This window comes from Lepisma saccharinum, chromosome 5 (assembly GCF_977018435.1).
Source record: "Lepisma saccharinum chromosome 5, izLepSacc3.1, whole genome shotgun sequence".
Taxonomy (NCBI): domain Eukaryota; kingdom Metazoa; phylum Arthropoda; class Insecta; order Zygentoma; family Lepismatidae; genus Lepisma; species Lepisma saccharinum.
In genome coordinates, this window is record NC_139233.1 from 31,842,031 (window position 1) to 31,867,288 (window position 25,258).

A 25,258-nucleotide genomic window follows, 5' to 3' on the forward strand; every position below is an offset into this window, starting at 1 on the left:
GGTTCAGGTGTTTAAGCAGCATGTTGCTAACATGCAGTTTTGAAACCGTGAAGACTGTAATTCTACATCTAACCCAGTCATTTTAGGTTTATACTTTGCAAAAATTATAAAGCTGAAAATTGGTGAACTATAATTTAGACATCCTTGAACTCAATACTAAAGGTTCCCGAAAATCCCATATTCACATCAACAAACTATTTCAGCCAGCACTCTCATATATGATGATATGAATTAATGACTGGGGGCAGAAACCACCCTTGAGCACCTCCACCATCATCAGTGACTTGCTCTATGAGGCAAGAATTTTCTGACATAACTTCAATGCTATGAAAGATAATTTATTCAAATAACTTGCAAACTGCTCGTGAGGATGGGTGCTGTGTGCTTTATTCTATACTTATTTCGATAGGATGCACCATTACAGATTACAATGACCAAATATGCTACTGTAAGTTAGATAAATCTAATTTGACGAAGACCTAACATCTCTATGTCTATGATGCACAAAGGTTAATTTACAACCATTATTTTACATAAATCTGGAGGCTATTATTAGAGGGTAGAAGGGGGAGGGGAGTTAAATAGGTCTGTAAGGCCCTTCTGGGTGTACCGAGTCATGTTTTACTTTAAAGGGGATAGGTTGTTGTTCCCATGACTTAATCGGTGACTAAAACGTTTAGGATTTGATTTTGCTATCTGCAAAGGTTTTGTGTGTGTTTTAATTAGGATTTTTTCCGCAGAGATCTATGCCTTCTTCCAGTGTGCCAGGGCAATATATGTGAACTTAGCTGATAAGAACCTTGAATTTTATAATTTTTTCCTGAAATTACATGGATTTTGGTTGCCCTAATTGTCGTCACTGGCGTTCATTGAATATTTGTATAAGAAGTGTCGTATAATTCAAATATGTATAGGGCCTCCCCAGTGGCATAGTGGTTATGTAATCAAGGAGTCCCGGGATTGATACCCAGCAGAGGCCCATAGTGGTTTGGATCCCACTTTAAACTGTAGGTCCAGTCCTGATTAGTCTCTCTGTACATAAAGTGGACTTAAAACAACAACTCAACTCACTTATTATAGTAAATTTTACAAGTACAAACAGGAGTCTGTATACTAGTTAATGCAATAGACATACCAAGGAAGATTCAATGTATATTCTTTTCTTAAAAATATCCAGAAAATATACAAGTACTTACACAGCAAGAATGCAGTCAGAGATCTAAGAAAAAGAAGTAAATGTTGATTGTAGCACACAATTCAACAGTTACGGGCATGCTTTTTTTTCCATTACTGTCACCATTGGTAACAAAAAATAAGGAAACTGCAATGTAATCCATAAAAACTTTCATCCATGCCTTGTCTGTTTGACTTGACTAGTTGAAGCATTTTACTATATATAAAATAATACAAGCACATCACTTTTTACTGCCACAAAATATTCTCACAACAGAAAGAAATGTTTTAAGATGATTTTCAAGTAGTATTCTGTGTAGACAACAAAAAATATTCAAAAAATCAATTTATTTTTGCAATGATGAATGCATCATTCACCCATATTCTCTTTATACTATATATGTATATATATGTACAGCAAACATTTACATATTCATTTTTCCTCTTCAGATAAAGAAGTTACTTTATTACAATGAAAAATGTTCATTTGTGTACCATAATTTATGTTAAGAACTTGTCAAATGCCTTGGTAAAATTTCACAAAAGAAAGTTCATTCTCTGCTGGAGTAGACATCACACCAAAAGCGAATGCTTGCTACCACAATTTTGAACCATACCATAGTTGCTAGTCTCTCGGTTTCCCTTCTTAAGAGTAGGATCTGCATCTCTTTCCTTTCACATGCCACACATACTCCGTCTTCACTTCACCTGACCTCACTGACTGCGCTAAAGATTCACTACATGTCCACATGAGGTTCAGAGGATTCACGGTGTGACTTCCTTATTAGGATCCTTTTCGCCTTTTGCCTTTTCTTCTTCCCTGTTCTGGTTCCAATCCTTAAGACCCTCCGGGAGTTCCGTGTTTTCCTCGAAAGAACCCGTTCCTTCCACAAATTCCTCGTAGGTGGACTTCTCCGGGAACGGTCGCTTTCCTAGCAGCTCGATCATGTCATCCCGACTCAGAATTTCCTGTTTCAACAGACGCTCCGCTATCTGCAAGAACAGAACAAACAAATGTAAATTTTTCATGATGGCCACCATATGGTGGGAGGAGTATTCCTCCCTTTTAGTATACCTGTTTATTTTTATGTGCGGATGACTGTGTGAATGACTTTATTATTATGCTTTATCAATTCTAGCATGACTACCCGAGGGAAACACTTGTCATCAGTCTGGAAACTTCGTCAGCAAAACTAAACAGCTCAAAAAGTGTTATAATTCTTTTCTTTCTATTTCAGCTATTTTATGTCAATTTCCTACCTCTTGAGTGAACTGTGATAAGGATAATGAACTGATGAAATGGGCAATGGAACAAATACAATAATACATCCATGCTTTAACCAGGGTTAGAACTGGAACCTGGGACTTCTGGTTTTGTAGCATGTTAGGCTGACAACTCCACCTCAGAGACCAGCAAGAATTCCTTTCATATACATGTTTATAAATTCCAAACACTTAATTCACACACAGAGTTATGAAAGTTTAAGGGATCTGTAGTCTTTAATTTATTATCATGATTTATTACTGTAATTGTAGGATTTGTTGTTGATTTGATTTGGTGATTTAAGTCCATTTTATGCACAGTAAGGCTAATCGGGACTGGACCTACAGTTTAAAGTGGAATACAAACCACTATGTGCATCCACCGGGTATCGAACCCATGGCCCCTTGATTACAAGGCGACGACACTACCACTGCGCCATCGGGGAGGCCCTGTAATTGTAGGAATTTGGTGTGTTGAAATGGGGGACAAAGAAACCACCTGGCCAGTGTTTCAATACAGAGTACAATGGTGCAACAGCCTTTCGAGGGCCAAGGCCTGAAATGCATCCTTCATTGAGTGACACGTGGTCAGTGAATCAAAATCTCATCACCTTTGTTTTCCGAATTTCTCGTCCAAAGACCAAAACTTCTTATTTTAAAGTAGCTCCTCAATGTTGCTTTACCAGCAAAAATTTGGAACCCCCACTACTGGGAATCGAACCCAGGAACTCTCCTAAGAAAGGTGACATTGCTAGCCAGTTGGATATCCATGAGCTCGGTTACAATAAAAGCATGGATAGATTGAGGAGGAGGATAGGGCACGAACACCTCAAATAAAGTCTTTAAAAAAATTGATTAACATTAGAGCAATTGGTAATCTCCCAATCCTTTTGATTTTTCATGGAGACAATATCCTAAAAGTTTGATGAATCTAGTTTCTAGTAGGTTGTCTGTCCATGAGGGGGTCATTAATCCACCATCGTACAGATGCGAAGGGAGTGTACAGAGTAATCGTTTCGATAGGTACTCACATGACAACTTCTCTTGCACATAGCACACCATGGGAAATTCAGGCTTTCAGGCTAACAAGGTTCTGAGGACTGGACCCCAAGCAGGTCAATCCTCTGTATCCTACATTTTGTCCACATTTGAGTGTTCCTCTACAACCTTCATAATAGGTACTGAGATTTGTCGTCACCTGGAATATGCTTAGTTCTTCGTAAGTCGTTGGTCTCTGTATTCATTGTGAATTAGTATCAAAGTAACACACATTAATTTATTGCATGGGACTTGTATAAACTTTGTTTTTGTTAAGTAACTTTTTCCCATATTATGCTTGAAGTTCTGTTTTTAAGTCCGCTTTATCTACAGACAGGCTAATTGGAACTGATCTACAGTCTTAAAGTGGGATCCAAACCTCTACATGTCTCAACCTGGTATTGTACCTGGGATCCCTTGATTACAAGGTGACAACGTTACCACTACACCATCGGGGAGGTGGTCTCTGTATTGTGATGTGTACAAAGTGTTAAAACCGACCTATTAAAACAAGTAGGCAAACGAGGGTATTGTGCGTCTGCTATACAAACTGCAACATCTTGGAAGCTGCATGCCCAAAACAACTATATCACCCACTTTTTACCTGATTTTCATTATTGGTAAGTTTTACAACTATTTCCTATGCACAGGGAGTGTGGAAATGGAGGTCCGTTTGCAATCGGTTGGTCGTGGGTTCGAATCCCGTAAATCATCTTTCTGTACACAGGAGAATGTAACTCAATCATACATTCTCAAAATTGGCCCTACTGGAGGTGTTGGGATCAGCACAACGGACTGCCCGCCTCTATCCCCCCGGTACAGATTGATTCGAGTCTGAGCGAGCTCATATACGTCTAACGACAAAAACTCCACCTGAGATCATCCACTCCTAGAATCCAGGTAGGTATCTCTCGTCATGGTCAGGTCTACCTGAAGGGGGTTTGTTCAGTACTTCTACCAGGGTGGGGGGTTAACTTCGTATTTAGGGGGTTGGGATAAATGTAGAGCCAAAGTGACCATAGATTGAGAGTTTGTGAAAAAATGGGGCTGTTGGGGTGCGTAGATAAATCACTGTGCTCTACCGACTGATCCATAGCAAAGTCACAATTCAATGCGAATTCAGAAATGGAAAACCCCCACTGACCTCGATGTCAGAATCTGAAGCGACATCCCTAACCCCCCCTCCCCGCTCCATCGAAACTAAAATTCCATGGGGCAAATGTGCCTCTGGGTGTCGCTAAATACTCGCGGGGAATCGCCACGCAGATGCCCTTTCCGATCCATCCTCCTCGAGGACCGACCGAGCGAACGAATTGTTTGTGGGGGGGACGCTACTCCCCCCACCCCCTCTCTGGCCCCGAACGGCGGGCTGAGTTACAAATTGGACATTGTCTGCGAGCAAATAGGCCTTGTTGGAACAGGTCGACCTCTGCAAATGAACGCTAATCATTCACCCACACCGTCGCACGAGGAGGGCGCAGGAAGAGCTTTGATCCGACGCGGCGATCAAAACATGGGCCGCGTTATGGGCGTGATCTGTTAAAGGTAATTGCTATCAATCCGAGCGGACGATGGCTGTGTTCGGAATGAAGAAGGCACGGGAAGGGTGGTGAGGGAGAGACTTCAGAACTCGCTACTTTCACATTTCGAGGATTTGGCTGGGGAGGGAGGGGGTTGATTTGACCAACGATCTTTCAGAATTACTCTCGTGGATCCATTTTTGCCTGAACTCCGGTTTTACATGCACAAAAATATATTTCTTGCTATCTTCCAGAGATTTCAAAATAGCAAATTTACGAACAAAAGTTGTGTAACATTACATTTTCGTCACTACAACATTGTTTGTTGTTGGTTGGATTCATGCACATAACCTATTTCTACCATTACGTTAAACACGTCGGGGGAGAACAACGGAATGAAAATAAGGGAGAAAGCGTACGTGACTTTCATTAAAGGAACTGTCGCAGCATTCACCGTGGGGTGATTGCGGAAAGCGTCAGGATGGGCACCGTTTTGTTTGAATATGCGTCATTCAGAAATTAGGACATCCTGTTACGTAAATATTGCATATACCGATATAACATTTACCGATACTCAATCAGATAAAAAAAAATGGAAAACATTTCATCAAGATGGTGTGAATCACATCCTTAATGTCTCGTCTCTAAATACTGACAATACACCGCAGAGAGGCCATTGGAAGAAATAACTTTTCTCGGCTTTTCTGCTTGACGCCTCGTTTCGACACACTAAATCTTCGAAATACGAAACTGTATCCTGAATGAATGCAACCACGTCGCACTGGTTCACAGTCTCTATGCGGAACAAGCTGCGCCATCTGCCAACGATTGGAGAACGAACGCGCTGTCGCCAACCAGTGGGAAGTGTCAAATTCTGACGTCTGCTACATTCTGTGTGCAGCCCGATCAAGGTATTGCGACACAGAAACGGCAAACTGACCCAAGAATAGTGGGGTCTTTCTTATTTCCTAAACCCCGTCCCCCTCACAATAAACAGGTGGTCAAGAGTAAGACATTGGATTTAGCAAAACCTTATGGCTCACTGCCTTTCTCCTAGTTGCCGGTCCCTGTGCTAATGGAATGGGTTTGCAATTACGATAGGCGACCTACTTATAAATAATCGCGCGAATGTTCTTATTAAGTCCCACAATAAAGTAATTCTGGAATTATGTTCCGGGTTTGTTTCGTTCTCTTCTATACACCATCTCAAGGCAGAGGTACACCATGTTCTCATCGAGTACTTTCTTCCCCAATTTTCGTGGAGCGGTAAAAACATATTGTTCAATGTCATCTTACACTCTCTTCGCGTGGGCCAGCTCAGTGTTACCACATGAAGGGAAATTTCCCTCAGCGAAGGCAATTAAATTAGGTAAAAAATGGAAATTTCACGAAAAAGATTAAAATTGCACGGAAATTTGCTGATTGAACTGTGGAACACATCTTTCTTTCTTTCTCTGTGCAATATATCCCCACTGCCTCACAAACGAACCAAAATAGAAACTTAAAATTCAGTTTGGGAACCCAATACTTTCCAATCATCCTCTAACTTTTAAAATTTTGTAATACTTCAGCAAATATAAACCTAAATTTTGTGAAAATTTTAATATTTCGCATATTTTTCGCAAAGTGTACAATTTGCTGTACTAATCTCCATAAATGCCTCCCATTTTCATCAACTCAATAAATCCTAATATTTCTAAGAAGTAGTGCTTTCTGAGACACGGTTGACATTAGTCGCTGCCACAATTCTACTACTACAATAAAGTATTGTAATTGCGACTTCAATTTTTCTATGAAGGGAAAATTGAAATTTTACATCTTTAAAAGGGATATTATGCTTTCTGGTTATGGCAGCACTGGGCCAGCCATTGCTACCGACGTATATCCTCTTTCGCAGAACTTGCGTTCGGTTCTGATGTTATACGAGAAATGCCTACGTTATTAGGTTTCGTTCACTTAACATAAACATACTGCACATGTATTATTTATGCTAAGAGAACTATACCTAAGTAGCCTAAACTAACAATAAAAGCATTCTCCCCCGGTGACGGTAGAATGCAGGGTTGTCCTCGCGTTGTGCGAAAAGGGAGACTCGATACCAACTTCGAATGCTGAAATTCATTACTCCATTTCAGTAAAGCTCTCCCTGACGGTCGGAAGTTAAGAAACCTAGAGGGAGAGAGAGCTCCTTCTATACGCGACGCAACGCAGACACGGGGTCAACAGGTTGTTTGTACATACTTCCCCAACCCCTCTCGCGCCTTCAGCGCTAATCAAATTACGTCATCGCACGGATCCCTCCAGATGAGACACTGCACGACAGCTGCATGTGCAGAGACCTGGGAAACCGGGTGGCGGAATGAATGCGTATTATTATCTATACAGCAAAATCCACTTCTGGGGACAACTACTTGGCGTGTTAATCTCGGAGTTTCGGGAAGCAATCCCAATGTAATCCGTTAAGGGTCGTAGTTTAGGAAACATGAACCGGATCCCAACATTTCTAACTGGACATGCAATATCAGGGTGTCTACAATTTTGAAAAATACAAAATTTCCTAACTTTTCCAGATCAAGAACCAGACTAAAGCCATTAGGGTAATTCACATATTTACACGTGTGTGTCTACATTTTAGCTGAAACCAAACTTGGAACCCCAATTAACAAAGTTTGAAGAATATGCACTTCACATGTAGAATTGATAATGGCAGGATTTATGGTTAACATTTTTTATATATATAAAACGTCATAACAATTATAACATAAATAATACGTAATTATAGTTATTATTTTCGTAATAAAATCTCTATTAATTCCAATATCTACCAAACCACCCAAAGATTACAAGTGGAAATTTCCAATATAGGGTTACCAGACGTCTTCTATTACCAACAAAGAATGAATATAGTTTATGCAGTTCATTATTATGTTTATTCATTTCTTTTACGTCCAAATATTCTCCTAAGTTCTTTATTTTCAAAAACTCTCAATTTATGTTATTTTAAAGTTAGAGATCAAGTTTCACAACCATATAATACTACCGGCATAGTAAATAATTATTCGATTTGATTGATTTAGTTTATTTTACTTCGCGTTTTGTGCCTCTTGGCTAATTTGCGAAGATTTTGATGAGTGATGAAATTGATGAATGGACATTCACAAACAAGCAAGCCCGAGCGGGATTCGAACCCGGGACCCTTGGCGTCGCAGCGCGATGGACAAACCACTCGGCCACAAGGTCCGGCTAAATAATTATTAGAATATTAAGACATTTGCCTGTAATGACGCCTATTATTAGTTATACTGAAACGATGTAAAATTATTTTACAGAGGGTGGATGATCTCCAAGCTTACCAAAACACTATGATTCCGCCGTCGTAGCAACCGGTGTCCATTCACAGAGCAGAACGGTTATTTTGACAATATCCTGTATCCCTGCTGGCTGCTTTGGGGAGGGCGAATTTTTGAGGTTGCCGCCTCTTGCCCAAGCAAAAGGCCTAATTGGTTGTTTGACCGCGAGTTCCTTCGTAGACCCTTTGTTTGTCAAAACATGACCTAGAGTATTTAATACGAAATTGTACTGTAACTACCGGTGATACTCAGTATTTCAAATTGAAGTACAGTTTATCCAACAAATATCCAGAAATACATTATAACACCATTAAGCCTTGTTTCCATGATTTATGAAAAACTAAATATGCTGACCAAGGCAGTAATTTATTTTATTAAAAACATAAACTAAACGTAACGTTTCAACCTTCTAGCAAGGTCTTCTTCAGACTCTGTATCAAGTACAAAAGTAACAAGATACAAAAACAGGGCATTATATATACACAAACATTACTCCCTCCAGACTATTTAGAAAGTTTGTTTGGAACTTTCTAGCAGGTGACTTTCACTTTCCAACTTTACTTTCACCTAAAAATGTCACAGTGTGTACATAGGAGAAACGAAAAAGAGGCTGAAAGACAGGTTGAAACAACATAGGGATGATGTACGACTTAAGAGAGAAAGAAATGCAATATTTAAACACACGAGAGAAACAGGACATGACATAGAGTGGGATGAGGCTAAGCAGATAGGAAGGGAGAAGAGAATGCTAGTGAGAAAATGGAAGGAAGCCAAGGAAATAGAGAAGAAAGGTGAAGAAGACACAATGAACTGGAATGGGGGTTTGAAGTTAAACAAAGAATGGAAGAAGACGTTAGAAAGAGTGGAAAGGGCAAGAGAGAAAGTGGAGAGGAGAAGGAAGAAAAATGAAGGGAAAAGAGCGTGAGATTAAAAGTCCAACCACATTCTATATTGAAGTAATTGTGTTTAGCCTTTTAGGTGAAAGTAAAGTTGGAAAGTGAAAGTCACCTGCTAGAAAGTTCCAAACAAACTTTCTAAATAGTCTGGAGGGAGTAATGTTTGTGTATATATAATGCCCTGTTTTTGTATCTTGTTACTTTTGTACTTGATACAGAGTCTGAAGAAGACCTTGCTAGAAGGTCTAGTTTAGTTTATGTTTTTAATAAAATAAATTACTGCCTTGGTCAGCATATTTAGTTTTCCAGAAATACAGTAAATTTCCCTGACATTTCCATGACTTTTTTTTTTATGAAAAAAGTAGTTTCCGGACTTTTCCATGATTTCCAGACTGGTAGACACCCTACAGAGTTAAGGTTTTTAGTTACAATGACTGGTGCCTCTCTGGTGGTCAACTTGCGAACGTTCCAGGATCGAATCTCGACCCTGAGTGTGATACTTCATCAATTTCGTAATTGACATGTGTCTGTTAGCCTAAAGAAGCGAAAAGTTAGGAAAAAATCAGAAAAATATGAGACTCGCAACGATTACACTTTTGAGATTAAAACAAACTACACTTTGTCTCGGGAATCTGTCGAGCAAAGCAGTGCGCGATGCTGAAAACGGCTGATAGCTGTACCCGCGTTATCCCCTTCACAGCCTCGCGCGTTCATTGGTCGAGCTCTCTACTTCTACTTGCGCAGAGGACTTGTTTTCATTCGCTCGGTCCATAGAATGACGGGAAAGTGTGCAGTCGGCTCCTCGCCGAACATTCCGGGTTCGAATCCCTGCCTGGGCATGGTTACCATATTTTATGAAGTGTAAAAAGAGGACATCATATTGTTTATTTATTTTTAATTTTCGAAAGAAAATGCACCAGTTTTAGGTTTATCTGTAAACTTACATTTTCGTTTCCGAATTTCTATTTTCTAATGCAACTATAAAAGTGCAACAAAGCGCGCTAAATGAACTGGACGCTACAGATTACGAAGTTCAGATGAATGTATATGCATTAAAAGATAAACATTCGAGTACGAGCTTACGCGACGTGAGAGACAGTTTGTGTAGATTCCTGATTTCGGCCCATCGGTGAACGTCGACGGTGTTTCAGTATAAATTTTAGCGATGATCGTATTCAAACTAGCGTGCCATCTAGCGAGCATGTGACTTACTAAGCTCATTTAAAATTTCTTTGTTACGGGTTTGTATAAAACCCGGACATTTTTTTGCTCTAAAAAGAAATTCCGCCTGGACGCTCTTTATTAGGGATGGACTCAAAATCCGGATTTCAAATTATTCTATATCTGTTTCGAATGCAATGGATAATCCGAATAGTAAAGATTTGATGAAGGATTTGTAGAAAATCCGTACAGTGAAACAAAATGACGAATAAAATAATATGTGGATAGCCTGTAAAAAGGATAACACTGTCCGGATACCCGGTCATTCCAAATATCGGATAGAAAATTATCCGGATTGGGCCATCCCTATTCTTTATCCGGATCCGCCTTATCTAAGGCAGATTTCAGACCGAAGCGACACGCGGCATGTGTCGCGTGTTGATCCGGTGTGTTCTCCCTAAAAAGAGGACACATCCGGGGAAAGAGAACACATGGTAAAACTGGGCATATGTGTTGTTTGTGTGTACCCTTTCGTCAATATAATCTAATCACTACTCTTCATCGTCGCGAGTAGCCAACAGTGGAAGAAAAGCGACGTAAAATAAAATGTGCTTACTGTTGCAGTCACCATTAGGGAGAATTCACACCTAAGCGACGGGCGACACAAGGGTTTTACCGATCAAACGCAGGCTTGTGCAAAACGTTCCTGCTGATTGGCTAGTTCCCAAGCGACATGTGTCGCCTGTCGCTTGGGTGTGAAATCTCCCTTAATCGTAGAGTGGAAAGATAAATAATCGGTCATGATCCAACTCGACACATGCTCGGGTACAAAACAACAAACATTTCCATCCTGAAAACGAGCAACACAATGCGGCACCGTTACGTTTCACGTCCTTGTTGTAGGATCCCCCTCGCCCTAACAAGTTGACCCGGTGGCCGAAAATTAATGAAACAGGGGCACAATTAACTTAGCCGACAAGAGAGGCGGTTTCTGCTCGAAGGGCGATCGATAGGGCTCATTAAGGGCTGCAACAACAGGGCTTTAACGAGAGGAGCTCTCCGCACGTTTGTTACATCCAGCAAAAGGCCCGCACTTCCCAAGTTCTCAGCGTGTATACAGTACACAGGATTGCGCGAATTCTTTTACTGCGCATCTAAAGCTAGGTGATCCATCTTAGGCACATCGATTTAGCCACAAATAAATAGGGGATAAATTGCTTCCTACGAGTTCTTGGAAAACTATATACTTCGCCCTTGGACTGGGGTGGGAACGGGAGGCAACTTTACAGCTAAAACTGTTAATCGTTCTTGACTGAATCCTCTCAAAAGTATTCTCCGTGACAGGCTTTGATGTCCCTGTCCCATCACTCATTCTGCAGGAAACAGCTTGTGCCACAATGAGCGTCTGTAAGCGCTCCCACACCATCCAATCCCTCGTTCCTACAAAGGGATTGGATGGTGTGGGAGCGCTTACAGACTACCACCTTCAGTCAGGGATAGTGTTGCCCACGAGACGAGACTTTGGTCTGTCTCGTCTCGGCTCGAAAATTAATGCAGGATATTATACCAACAAAAGCTAAAACTGGGAGACATGACAAAATATTATTCTCGAAAATGGCTTAAACCTTAAATCACTTTGCTCACTGTATAGTGAAAATAAATATGATTCCTTAATCATAAGAACATGAGTATTTCAAATAAAGTTTGTTGATTATCAATAGCTAGATAGTGTATAGAATCTGCCTTACTTTTCTGCATCCACTCTTTATCCATCGTACACGTAAGGAGCTTTCAGACAGAAGGAACACGCGACAGGCGACAAGCCATAGGGGGTTTACACTGAAGTGACAAGCGACAGGATCTCCTTCCGTTCCGTCTATGATAAAAGTATTCACCGCACGGGCAGTATCAACAGATCGAGGCGATTCTACGCTCGATATTAAGAACACGACCCAATTTGAGCGACACGCAAGCGACAAGAGACACGTGGTGCTTCGGTTCGGAAAGTTACGTTTACTGAGAGTTCGTTTCCAAGCGAGACATGTTGCTTGTCGCTTCTCTCCTGTGGCTTGTTGAATGTGACAAGCGACACGGAAGTATAAACACTGCAACAACGAACAACAGGGACACTTCAGTTTATAAGCAAGCATTCACCGCGCATGCGCGGATAACAACCCTCGCGACGATACACGGTATCCAGAAAACGGCCTAAGCAGAACAACATGCAAGCGACAAGCGAGACGTGCAACTTCTTATATCGCTTCGGTTCGAAAAGTTTCCTGTGAAGAAGATTTCACACCAAAGTTACAGGCGACAAGCGACACGAGTCGCTTGGAAGCGAACTTTCAGTAGTCAATGCAACCTTTCGAACAGAAGACACACGAAAAGCTGCACGTATCTCTTGACGCTTCAGTCCGTTGTTCACGGATGCGGGGTGAATGTTTTCCTTCAGACTGAAGGGGATTTTGTCGCTTGTCGCTTCGGTGTGAATTATACGTGTCGCTTGTCGCTTCGGTGTGAAATTACCCCAAGATAGCTTTCAGGATGAAGCAACAGGCAACAAGCGGAACAGAGTTTTCGCACCAAAGCGACAAGCTCCTTTACGGATCTTTCAGACCGGAGTGACAAGCGACACGCGACAAATGTCGCTTTGGAACGAGCAAATCAACAGCAATGTTTTACAGCGTAGGGGCATGGCAGGCCGCACAAACCTGCGTTCGATTGGTGAAATCCTGAAGCGACACGTGTTACGGGTCGCTTGGATGTGAAATCTCCCTTAGTCTATAAGCAAGCTTTCACTGTGAATTCACTACCAACAGACAGACGCAACACTATGCACGCTATTAGAAAACGGGCCAGTACGAACGTCACGCAAGCGACAAAGCAACCCGTGCCGCTCGTCGGTCGAGTCGCTTCCGATCGGAAGGATGCATTTATTACTGAGGGTTCATTTCCAAGCTACACTTGTTGCTGTCGCAAATCGCTTATTACTCCTACGACTTTAGGCAATTTTATGTTCGTTACGTCAAAGTAGAGTATCTAAGCTTTTTACTAGGTTTTTAGAGCCGCGGTGGTGTAGTCGTTAGGGCGTCTGATTGCCAGGCGGGAGACCCGGGTTCGATTCCCAGAGTGGATGAATAAATGTCGGATGGTCCCAGCATAAAACAGCTCCGGGGCTCCCAATCTCATATCAATAGGTGCATGGGGGCAATCCTGGACGGCAAAAGCGGCCGGAGTGTGGTGCTGATCACTTCGCCTCCAAAATGACCTTTCTCCCACATCCTGTAAATGGCACTGCGCTATATGCACTTGGAAATTTACCTTTACCTAGGTTTTTAGTACGAAATCTTTGCAACCAGCACTCGAGGCTGCTGTGGATTTTGAGAAAAGGGTCGCAAATTAAAGAAGGGTCTGTTTGGGCGAGAAGTTTTATGGCGATTGTCGCCAGTATGGCTGGAACAGGGCCGTATTAAACAATGGCAGTGACTACCTCCGGATCGTTTTGCGCAAGGATGAATGGAAGAGAACTCTTAGGGTAGGAATTTTGTAAGTTAAGATAGCTGGGATATGATGCTAAAGTCTGGCAAATTCGTACGGACAACGTGTGACGGATTAGGATTTTTCGAGGGGGAATTTTACAGATCTTTTTTCATGTAATAGAAGCTGATTTGGGTTTCCAAAGGAAATGCTTTATTCCGAATAAATAAATATTTGCTGCTGATTTACTGTTTTAAGTCCACTTTATGCACAGTAAGGCTAATCGGGACTGGACCTACAGTTTAAAGTGGGATCCGAACCACTACGTGCCTCCACCGGGTATCGAACACGGGACCCCTTGATTACAAGGCGACGACGCTATCACTGCGCCACGGGGAAGCCCAAATATTTGCAATTGATTAGTTATTTTGTTTATATATTTTTTGAGACTTTCGAGACAAGACGAGACTTTTCACGAGCTGTCTGGTATCGTCTCGAAAACGAGACGAGACAGGTGGTCAGTCTCGTCTCGTCTCGTTTTCGAGACGAGACACAAGACGAGACGGGACATGTCTCGTCTCGTGGGCAACACTAGTCAGGCAAGAGGGAAAGGCTTGGGTACTCAGGGGCAGTCCTACTTTATCTGTGGTTCTGATATCTCAAGATTTACGACTAGTTTTTCTCTGGCGCAGGGGAAACAAAGGGGGTCCAACCATGTCACAGAAAATAAACCAAAATCTAGTCATGAAGTTATTTTATGAGTATATTAAGTATTCTCCGTACTTTTTCGCTGTCACTACTGCTGTGTATTTTTGTCATTTCCTTAGGTCCTTTCCACTTTCAGCCCGAAAGCTCCTGGAGAGCTTATATAGATCAGGACCAATCGTGAAGACTTATAACTTCTTATGAAGACCAAGGGGCCAGGCACGTATCCAGAGGGGGGGCTTAGGGGGCTCGAGCCCCCCCCGAAAGTTTTAGGTTTACACTAGATAAAATGAGGTTTTTGGTTTCTTGTGGTGTGAAATAAAATAATGTGACAATAATTTAAGGAAAGAAATAATTATCGAGGCAAGACGGAGAATGTTCCGTAACCCTGTTAGTGATAAAAGCACGTATCCAAGATGGGGCACAGGGGGCTCGACCCTTTCCCCAGGAAATGTTTCAGTTTACGTTAGATAAAATTAGGTTTTTGGCTTCTTAAATAATGTGAAAATAATGTAAGGAGAGAGATAATTATCGAGGCAAGACGGAGCATGTTTTATACCCCTGTTATTATTAATATCATGTAGCCAAGGTGGGGATGAGGTGGCTCGAGCCCCCCCCCCCCCCTTAGGAAATTTTTAAATTTACACTAGATAAAATTAGATTTTTGGCGTCTTGAATAATGTGAAGATAATAAATGTATAAATCTGAGAGAAATAAATATCGAGACAAGACGGATAGTGTTCTATAACCCTATTATTGTCAATAGCACGTATCCAAGGTGGGAATCAGGAGGCTTGAGCCCCCCTTCAGGATTTTTTTTCTGTTTACACTAGATAAAATTAGGATTTTGGCTTCTTGAATAATGTCATGATAATTTGGGAGAAATAATTATCGAGACAAGATGGAGAATGTTCTATAACCCTGTTATTGTTAATAGCACGTATCCAAGCTAGGGTTGAGGTGGCTCGAGCCCCCCAGGATTTTTTTTATTTTACACTAGATAAAATTAGGTTTTTGGCTTTTTGAATAATGTGACGATGATTTAAGGAGATAGACAAGTATCGAGGCAAGACGGAGAATGTTCTATAACCCTGTTGTTGATAATATTGCACGAACACTTTTCTTGCGCTTTCGGTGTTGTCTCAGCGCACTTGAAGACTATGTAGAGACTTGTCAGCATTTGGAAGCTGCACAACAAAGGTAGCGCCACACGTAGGGCAATTCGTTGTAATTTCTAATCTCTGGAAGGCGGGAGAGGGTACGTTCTTGAATGAGAGAAGGAGTCAACTACTGGCAATATTAACGAATCGTTTTATCTGCGGAACGTTCTACAATATAATGAAGATATAAATACGCGGATTCAATTTTTCGATTGATCTGTACAAAGCATCGGTTAATGAGATTTCAGAGGTAAGTGTGACAATTCATACAGTCGATTGGTGATCAGATCAGTCAGCGTCCTCTGATTGCTTTATAAGATATAGTGATTCGAAAATGAAGACATTGACGACAGCAGAACTTCCGGGCCTCAGTGTGGTGCTACTTCGGTTCGAGGGCCGAGGAGATGAATGCCTCTCTCTCTCTCTCTTCTCTCAAGTGAATATTTCATCAGTACCGGATATTAAAACAGAAATAAACTGCATAGATCAACTGAAAATCAAAGTTTTGAGTGATGATTTAGTTTTGCCAGAACTAAATTTCGTATATGCAGTCTGAGAATTTCATGATATAAAAAAATACTTTTGTTTAAGCCTACTGGGTTCGAAACACATTCAAACACTTAACTATCATAAAGAGACAGCCGAAAATTTTATGAATGTCGAGAAGAGAAAGCAGGAAGATGTTGCATATGTAGACATTTTAGGCGGAAATTGCAGGCTCTTCCAGGATCCAAATCAGGGTTCTACCAACTGAGCCACCTAGTCATCCTTTACTTCAACCGATTTTTCGTTAAAATGTCTACATAGTACATGTCCTGTGTATATCAAATCGTAAGGTGTTGCCTGTATAGTGAACAAGCACAGAAAATATAGGAGGGAGAAGAAAACTGAGGAGCATTATCACCGGTTGAGGATAATTTTTTCTGTAGTCAACAAGAGCTACTACTTCGAGGTGACAATGACAGTGGCCTAATAAGGGAGATTTCACACCGTGTCGCCTGAAGATTAGGTTTGTGCGGCCTTTTGTGTCGCTACGGTGTGAAACGTTGCTGTTGATTGGCCCATTCCAATCAACATGTATCGCGTGTCCCTTCGGTCTGAAACCTTCTTAAGTCTTGAAAATCCAAGTCACAAGGATGGAAAATAAGGGCCTTGTTAAGGTTAGGTGTGAAGGCAGGCAGACGACAGCACCCTAAAGGATCATATTCAAACCTGCAGGAAGAACGCATCTCCAATACGATGATAAAAACTTCTGGTGAGTTCATTTTAAAAAAATTGTCCGAGATAAAGAGAGGCGTGCCCAGGATTTTCGGAAGGGAGAGGGGTTACGCATACTATTTTTGGTGGTCAGTCCTGATTTTGCCATTTTCCCCCGTCTTTGACGTTCCTTTTTTTTTTTTTTTTTTTTTTTTTTTAAAAAAAAAAGGAATACTGGGTCAAATGGGGTTATTACCTCACCAACCCTCCCTTGGACACGTCACTGGAGATAAATGAGTAAGCATTTGATCATACTGGGAGACGAAACATTAGATGTGTTGGGGACGGAAGGGTTTTTCACTGTGCATTAATTGTTTCGTGATCCACCTGTATTCGAGAAGACTTCCTTTGTTTCGTGCCGATATATAACAAGACAGCGGAAGCTGTGACAGGCATTTTTGAACACTTGTGAGTGCTAAGGCCTGAATCTGAACAATTTGGTGGGTTTCGGCTTTTATAAGAGCTGAAAAAATGGGAGGACAAGACACGTTAGTGGTGCTCAGGCTCGAATCAGAGAGTAATATTCGAGAGCTGTCTGCGTCCAGTTCGCAACCCACAATTTGAATCTCACGTTGTCGAGTGGATTGTCCATCCCGTGCATGTGTAACAGCTTCGTAAAAACACTCAAGGATACCATAGTTGTTTTTATGCCTGATGAGAAGAAATGGACAAACACACATACTGAGATGGTTCCGGCACACATTATTAATGCATGGAAACAGAGGAGTCGAGTGGTAAAATATGTTCCGATTTCACGTTCTGATTAAAATGATAGCCTTACAGTGGCAACGATTTAAGGGATAGTTGCTCCCCATTTTTTATTTTTCTGCCTCAACATTATGGCCTCTTAATGTTAAGCCTTGGCTACCAAGAGAAAGTAAACTTTCCTTGCAACGCCCTCCGCACCCCCCACCCCCCCGTTTTGGAACCCAATTGCCACCACTGGTCTTAAACATACAATTGTGAGGTTCTTACTATACCCCTTAAAAAAATGGTGTTGAGCCCCCCCCGAAAGGAATTCCTGGATACGTGCCTGCAAGGGGCACATAACGTTATAGTGCCAAGGAGTAATTTCCATAGGCGCCTTCTGGAGGATGTAAAGCACCCCCTAATTTTCATAACAACAACAAAAATAATGCACAAAAACAAGTTTACCATAGTGTACATTGCAACAAAGTGATTTTTGGTAGCAACAGACATGATCAACATCTAATCCAATTTTGATTAGTCTTTCTGCAATATAACTATCATTTTAAAATTCTATTCTAAAATAATGTACTTTAAAACAATCGCGAGTGATTTCTATTTTTGTCGTGCATGTAAGTTTGGTACGAAATTTACTGTCATGTTTTTTGTGATTGAATCACTGACCTTTTCATTACATATATTTTGCTCATACAGTAGTAATATATAAATATTAACAGTGTGTAGGGCAATATAGTCCTCTGTACAGTTATAAAAATCAATCATGAAACGATAAGTATAACATTACTGTAAACAACAAATAATACTAAGCTGAGTCAGGTTCACGCTTAAACAAATATAGTTAGTTTTTTTCCCTTTTAAATAAATCTTACTTATTTTCACTTAAAAAAACATTGCACCTCTGATAGTAAGATCTGCACTCCCACCACCACGGTAATTCCATATTTCTAGATTAATAGTTCAGGCAGGATGATAAATTATCAGCTTTACTGATTTGCACCATTTAACAGAAACCGGAACTGCATGGTAGCTAGTAATTCACACACATGAACCCATACCAGGCTTCCGACCTGCTAATTTTTCAACCCCTCTCCCAAATAAGGGCTGGACTTCCTATTTGCCAGAGGAACTGGCGCAAAGCCCACATCACACACTCATTTGTGGGATGGATGCCACCATCTGGGAGGTACACACATATGCCATCTCTTACAACAACCATGGCGTTTGCTGTGGCAACATGACAAAGTGGAGGGGGAGAGATTAACACATAGAAGGGGGAGGAAGTGGGTCCTTCCCACCCATTTGCTGACACATGCATGCATTTGAATGCATCACATTAGAGCAGTGGTTACCAACCTGTTGTGTGGGGGTGAGAAAGGAGAGGGTGTGCGCATGTGTGTTGAGCATTCAGCTTGCAGCAGTCCTAGCAAATGGAAGTACATACATCTAATTCAATAATTCTCAACCTTTTTTTAGAAACAGTATCCTTTGAGTGTCAGTGACACTAATATATGAGTTGGCTGAATTGAACTTTGGTATAAGAAACTAGAAGTTCAAGATCCTTATTAACCTTTTTTTTACTGTAAGACAATAAATTCTATGTAAAATAAATATTTATAATTGGGAAAAGAGACACGCGGTAGTATATAAATATGGAGAAACTAGTACTCACTTTTATCCGCGAAGTGGCAGTGGCAGTGGCCACTGAAAATAATCGAAAAAGAAAAAACAGCTTCGCAGATAAAAGTGAGTACTAGTTTCTCTGCATTTATTTAAAATAAATATGTTTAAGCTCTTGAAGGTTTTTCTCTTCTTCTGTTTTCAAAATAAATACTGAGTGAAATTATGTTAATTATTTTTACCAGCTATGTCAAAGTCTCTGGAAGTTTTGCAGCATGCCTAATGGATCTTGTGGCACACCTGTTGAATCCCATTATTCTAATTTTTCGTGCTTCAATTAATATAGATATGTACAGTAGAAATACAATTTGACCAGTACATTTTGGGTTTTGACTAATTGAATGAATCCAAATTAATTATAGGTTATTTGATCTTTCATAGAGTTCATGGAGCTGCAATGGTCAAATTGGTATGGTGTCGACTTCCATGCGGGAGATCAAGGTTCGATTCCTGGGTTGCGTGATCTAAGGTCAGAAATTTTCCGGCCTTGTCCCTGGGAGTCACCCTGCCTCAAATCAATGGGTACCTGGGGGGTAAAGGCAGCCGGAGTGTTGTACTGATCACATCACCTCCAAAATGGCCGAGATTGAGAATGTGTGAGGCTCTATCCCTCACATCCCTTAAAAATTTTCCTTCATGGCACGGTGCTATATGCACCGGGAACTTTGCTTTTACTTTTATTTGACCCTTCACTCAATAGTGAATATGATAAAGTTAAATAAAATAACAATAATGATGGTTCTTAATAAAACTAACATTATAGAGACAATCTTCAACACCAAAGTTAGTTAAAAGAAATGTGAACAGAAACGTGATTACCAAGGCACACAAAGCAAACCACCAAGACACACTGATCAGATCATCAGGCAATACAAGAGGTGGCAGTTCATCATCAAGAGGCTTCAGCAGGTCCAGTCAGGCAGGAGATAGAGAAGTTCTCAGAACAGATCCTGGGACCAGAAGAATTCACCCTGCGAGAATACTGCACCCAGCATCTAACCAGCTGACTGCTGCCACCTGTCACCAAGGCACAATGATCCTCCAGTGCTACCAGCAACCTCTGAGACCCGACCTCAAAGTGCTAGCCCATGACCCAATCACCACTTTCTGCAGCAAGAGGCCAGGGACAACAACACGGGGTGAGTGAATTTGAATTTGATTTTAAAATTTTGGGTGCATCAGGACTTAGGCTATTTTGCACCCGTCACATTATATGGGGTCCAGCCCCTTACCATTACAAATAACAACTCTAATGTTTCATTCTGACTTCCGTTAAGAGCTGAGGCTGTAAACGGGCACTCAGCACACATGACAAAACAAAACAGGACAACACACAGAATTATACTGGCCATAGGGCCAGTCGCCAGAGCCTCGTCTGTCTGCAAAAAGCAGTCCAGGGTGTACTACGTGGAAGTGAAGTTGACAGTTTAGTGTATTATGTGGAAGATCACCCTTTACACACCGGGTGAGTGAATTACAGCCAACATCTATGCTTCCCAATGTCCTTCATTAACCTAACTGATCAGGACAGAGACAGCCTAATAACTGAGTTACACTCCAGTGTAACTCAATGCTGATACCAAATCTGAACATCATGCTACAATATACATGAGAGCTAAAAATAGAGCTCCTGTATAGCCAAATGGTTTGATCCACAATAAGATGTTCTTTAGAAAACAACACACCACTTCTGTACATGAACCAGAAACTTAATAAAGAACACATTCAAAAAGTTATTTCCAAATTTTAATAATTGGCAAGGAATTTGTAATATTATAATGAACACTTTACACTGGAACTTCAGACTTTACGTTTATCAGGGGACCATGTGAAAAAACTTTAAATGCAGAAAAATGTAATATCTGGGAAGATTTCACACCATTTTGATCTATTGAAACCATAAGGATTGAATGTATAATGCAGGAAAATGTAAAATCTGGGAACATAAAATCGGGGTTTCACTGTACACGTTACAAACTGAACAAGAGAAAAAAAAAAAGAAGTAAAATAACAGAAAAAGGAGAAAAAAAATCAAAACCAACCTGTGACCATCCCAAAACCAGATTCATCAACCCTGTTATCTCACCTGGTAAATCTATGTTCATAAAACTTATATGTGCCAGAACCAATAATAAAGATAGAAACAAATGACTTGTTATTCTGAAGCATATTCATACTAAAATCTGTGTAAAGAACAATTATCTGTAGCACATACTGTAGTACCAATACTTAGGTACAGTTGTTAACCCTTGAGTGCCAGTTTAGTCTGAGGGGAGGGACCAAGCTTTATTTTTCATTAAAAAGTACTTTTTCTTCAAATTACTGAAACGCATGGTCACCTTATGAGGATGAGAAAATAGCCTGATCTATGCTGAACAAAACGAGGCATGATTTGAAACTTTCCCACTCTTTGTTTTCAAGATATTGAATTTTATTTAGAGTAGTGTATTATATGCATTTGCATTCACATTTTCCTCAAGAATAAAAAGTGAAGAGTACTCAATTTTCTGTAGGACAGTGAAGCATATAGCAATGAATATTTAATCAGTTGCTTGTGTCGTTTACGTGAGGTGTAGAGCAAGTTTGATTTTCTGAAACATATCCTCATGCGAGAACTAGAGAAACATGCAGTTTTGGTTGTGTTTACTGTATCTCCTCTTAAGAGCTCTTATTTGGAGTCAGATCGACATATCTCCACCTCTAATACTTAGCGGTAAAGTGTAGTCACGTATCTCCCATGTAATGATTTTTTAAAAACAGTCAAGACATACACAGTGCAGCAATTTGAAATCGAGACTGATTTTTTTGCTTGGAAGGTGGCGCCACTGTGCATGCGTTCTGTGGTGCGAACAAGTAACGGGTATCTCACGAAGGATCGACGCAGAACTCGTTGACCTTGAGCGACATTGCCGCTTGTGGTGTTGTTGAATGTGGGCACGTGTCGTGAAATTGCATCGTGATTTCAACATGGAACAAAGAGCAAACATCAAGTTTTGTGCGCTCTTGGGTAAAACTGCTGCGGAAACATTTCACATGTTGTAGCAAGTCTATAGGGACAATTGTTTATCCTGTACGCGTGTATTTGAATGTCTCAGGCTTTTCAGTGAAGGATGGGAGCTAACTGAACATGATGAGCATCCAGGTGTAGCAGGGATGGTGAGAACACCAAAATTGGTTGAGAAAGTGAGGACAATCATTACTGAAGACTGAAATTTCAGACAGACTGTTACTGCTGCATTTTATCTTGAGGTACTGAAACGTTTGATGCAAGGAATAACACGTGTGAGGCCCGAGTATCGGGCTGATGGCAGCTGGCGTCTGCTTCATGACAGTGTCCCAAGTCACAAGACTGTCAATGCAAATAACTTTTTGGCCATAAATCAACTCTGTGTTGTCACACCCTGCCTACTCACCGGATCTAGCTCCTTGTGATTATTTTTTATTTCCTAAACCAAAATCTGCATTGAAAGGTTCCTACTTTTATGATGTACCAACAATCAAGAAGGCTACGACATGGATTTTAAATAGCGTTACACAAAACAAATTCCAACAATCCTTCCATGCACTGGTAGGCATTGCGCTACGATGTGTGGATGCAGGAGGGTTCTACTTTGAATGATCCCTGGTAAGTAACTTTCTATGAAGACTTGTTTATTTTTACAGCACCAAATTGCCGCACTGGGTACAGTGGAACCTTGATAATTTGAACCTCAACATCTCGAATTCCTTGAAAAGTCGAATTTTTTGTAATCCCCTTGAATTGTCCATAACACTCAATACTAATTTTACCTCAACAACTTGAATAAAACCTTGATAAAATGAATTTTTGTACAGTTTATGGGATGCCGTTCGAAGCTCAATAACTCGAAGGTAGACTACGAAAAAAACTCTTGAGACGTCGAAGTTAAATTCTAATCACCTCTATAACTCAAAGTTTTAGTTGCACAGACCTCAATAAGTAGAAGTGTAGGGTGTGTGCCTACAATGTCAATGATGGCATATAGGCATATGTAGTGCTGACGTTCAGAAGGGTCAGTAAAATTTAGACTCCTATAACTTGGAAGTCTGTGATTTTGGTCCTCAATAACTCGAACCTTGGTAAATTGAAATCCTTGATACCTTGAATTTTTTTCATTTTCCCCTCAAGTTCGAGTTATCAAGGTTCCACTGTATTAATAAATTTGATAAGTTGGGGTTACATCCCTCTGGTTCTCACACCACAATATGTACCCTTTATGAGCACAACTTTCTGGAATCATCTGTAGTGAACAAAATGAGGTGTAATTTGTAACTCTACTATTAATAGGTTTGGAGATGCTAGACTTTAGTTATAGCAGTATACAAATTCGAATTTTGTACAGAAAATATTCCTGGTGTTGAGGTTAATACCATGGAAGACAACCTTGTAAGTCAAGGAAGCAGACAGACAAAGATATTCTCAGCAACTGTCATCCTTGGTTAGCATCCCTGAACCTGTCACCTCACGAACTGCTGCCAGCTGTTGAAACAACTTTGTACTTTGTGCAGTGTAATCTATGAAAACTGAAAAACCAGGACTCCTGAACTTATAAGCTGCAAGGGTGTTGTTTACTTTCATGACAATACCAGACCACATCCGGTCAAGGTGACGTGACTCATACAACTGTTATTTGTTTGTAAAAAAAAAAAATCAGTTGCTTGCCGGCAAGCAACGTTCTTGTTAAACACCACACAAAATACATAAACAGCACGATACGAGACACACTAAAAGTTTGTCCGAGCTTTCGACTCCATCTCGGAATCATCATCAGGGCTGGACAAGAGACGGCAAAGAAGATACAGTCGAGGTTCAGATGATGCTACTTTTTCAGTATGCCAGAAGATGGCCTTGCATTGTTGGTAAGTTCTAGGTTGTTACGATTGATGGCTGAAGAGGATGGATTTTTAGTTTAACTGTGTTAACAACACAGTTAATCTGTTAACAACATGCAAATGGCTTAAAAATTTTAGGTCATAAGAGCATTTTTTATTTTGCATACTTTGGTGATTTTTAGGTCATAAAAATCCTAGACCTAGTTATCAGTATATTTTTATATTGGGCATGCGTAAAGATTCTAAACAGTGATAATCCAACATGTCTATTAAAATAATAAACGTAAGAAAAACCTTGTTGTAAAATTGAATTTTTGATATACGTGCTTTTCCCAAACACCCTAGATTCATCCATTCATTGTTTTCTTCCCAGGGGCATGTCTTTCCTTGCAACCTCCATGCTGCGTATGACCCATTTATTTTGACGTCATCAATCATTTGGTATCATCTTCTTCCCCGGATTTTCTATCCCTTGACCATCCCTTAGGATACAGTTTCTTCTCATCCATGAGCCAACAAATTTATTTTTCTCTTCATGATTATCTCAAGCACTGATCTCTTTTCCCCAACTCTTTTCAGCAGAGCACCCTAGATATAAAAATCAAAAAATAGCATAACGCTTAAGAAGCTATAACATTGAAATAAGGATTAGTTGAATCAACCTTCAGTTTTGAAGGTTGAAGGTAATTCTAACCTCTCAATGTTGGTAATTCCCGGTCTTCCCCCAGAAAACCATTGAATCTACTTGTAAACAAACTACACCTTAAACTGGAATCAATATATCCATGATTGTGCTTTCACTTTAACCCAGGTTAACATAAGAAAGTTTTTCCTGTTGCTCTAAGTTAAGCTCTACATGCACATGATGGTTCACAAAATCACACACCGGCAATAATAAACGCCCTTCAGACATACTGCCACAGGTTAATAATGAAACAGCTCCGAAATGTTGATATACCAGCCTCATAAAAGCATAGTGAGGTTTCTGTGAGGGTGAGGTGACTTCATGCATTTTATTGTCA

At 40.5% G+C, this 25,258-nt stretch overlaps 1 protein-coding gene across 4 annotated transcripts in view; it reads right to left on the reverse strand.

Moving 5' to 3' along the window:
• Positions 1-1,509: 1,509 nt before the first annotated feature.
• Afg3l2 (AFG3 like matrix AAA peptidase subunit 2) overlaps positions 1,510-25,258 on the reverse strand; it is a 78,368-nt gene continuing 54,619 nt past the window's right edge. For all 4 annotated transcript variants that reach the window (XM_083122404.1, XM_083122406.1, XM_083122403.1 and 1 more), the window contains exon 14: positions 1,510-2,166. In XM_083122404.1, the coding sequence (XP_082978530.1) occupies positions 1,939-2,166 (228 nt within the window). In that variant the 3' untranslated portion in view covers positions 1,510-1,938. The remainder of the gene's footprint in view (positions 2,167-25,258) is intronic.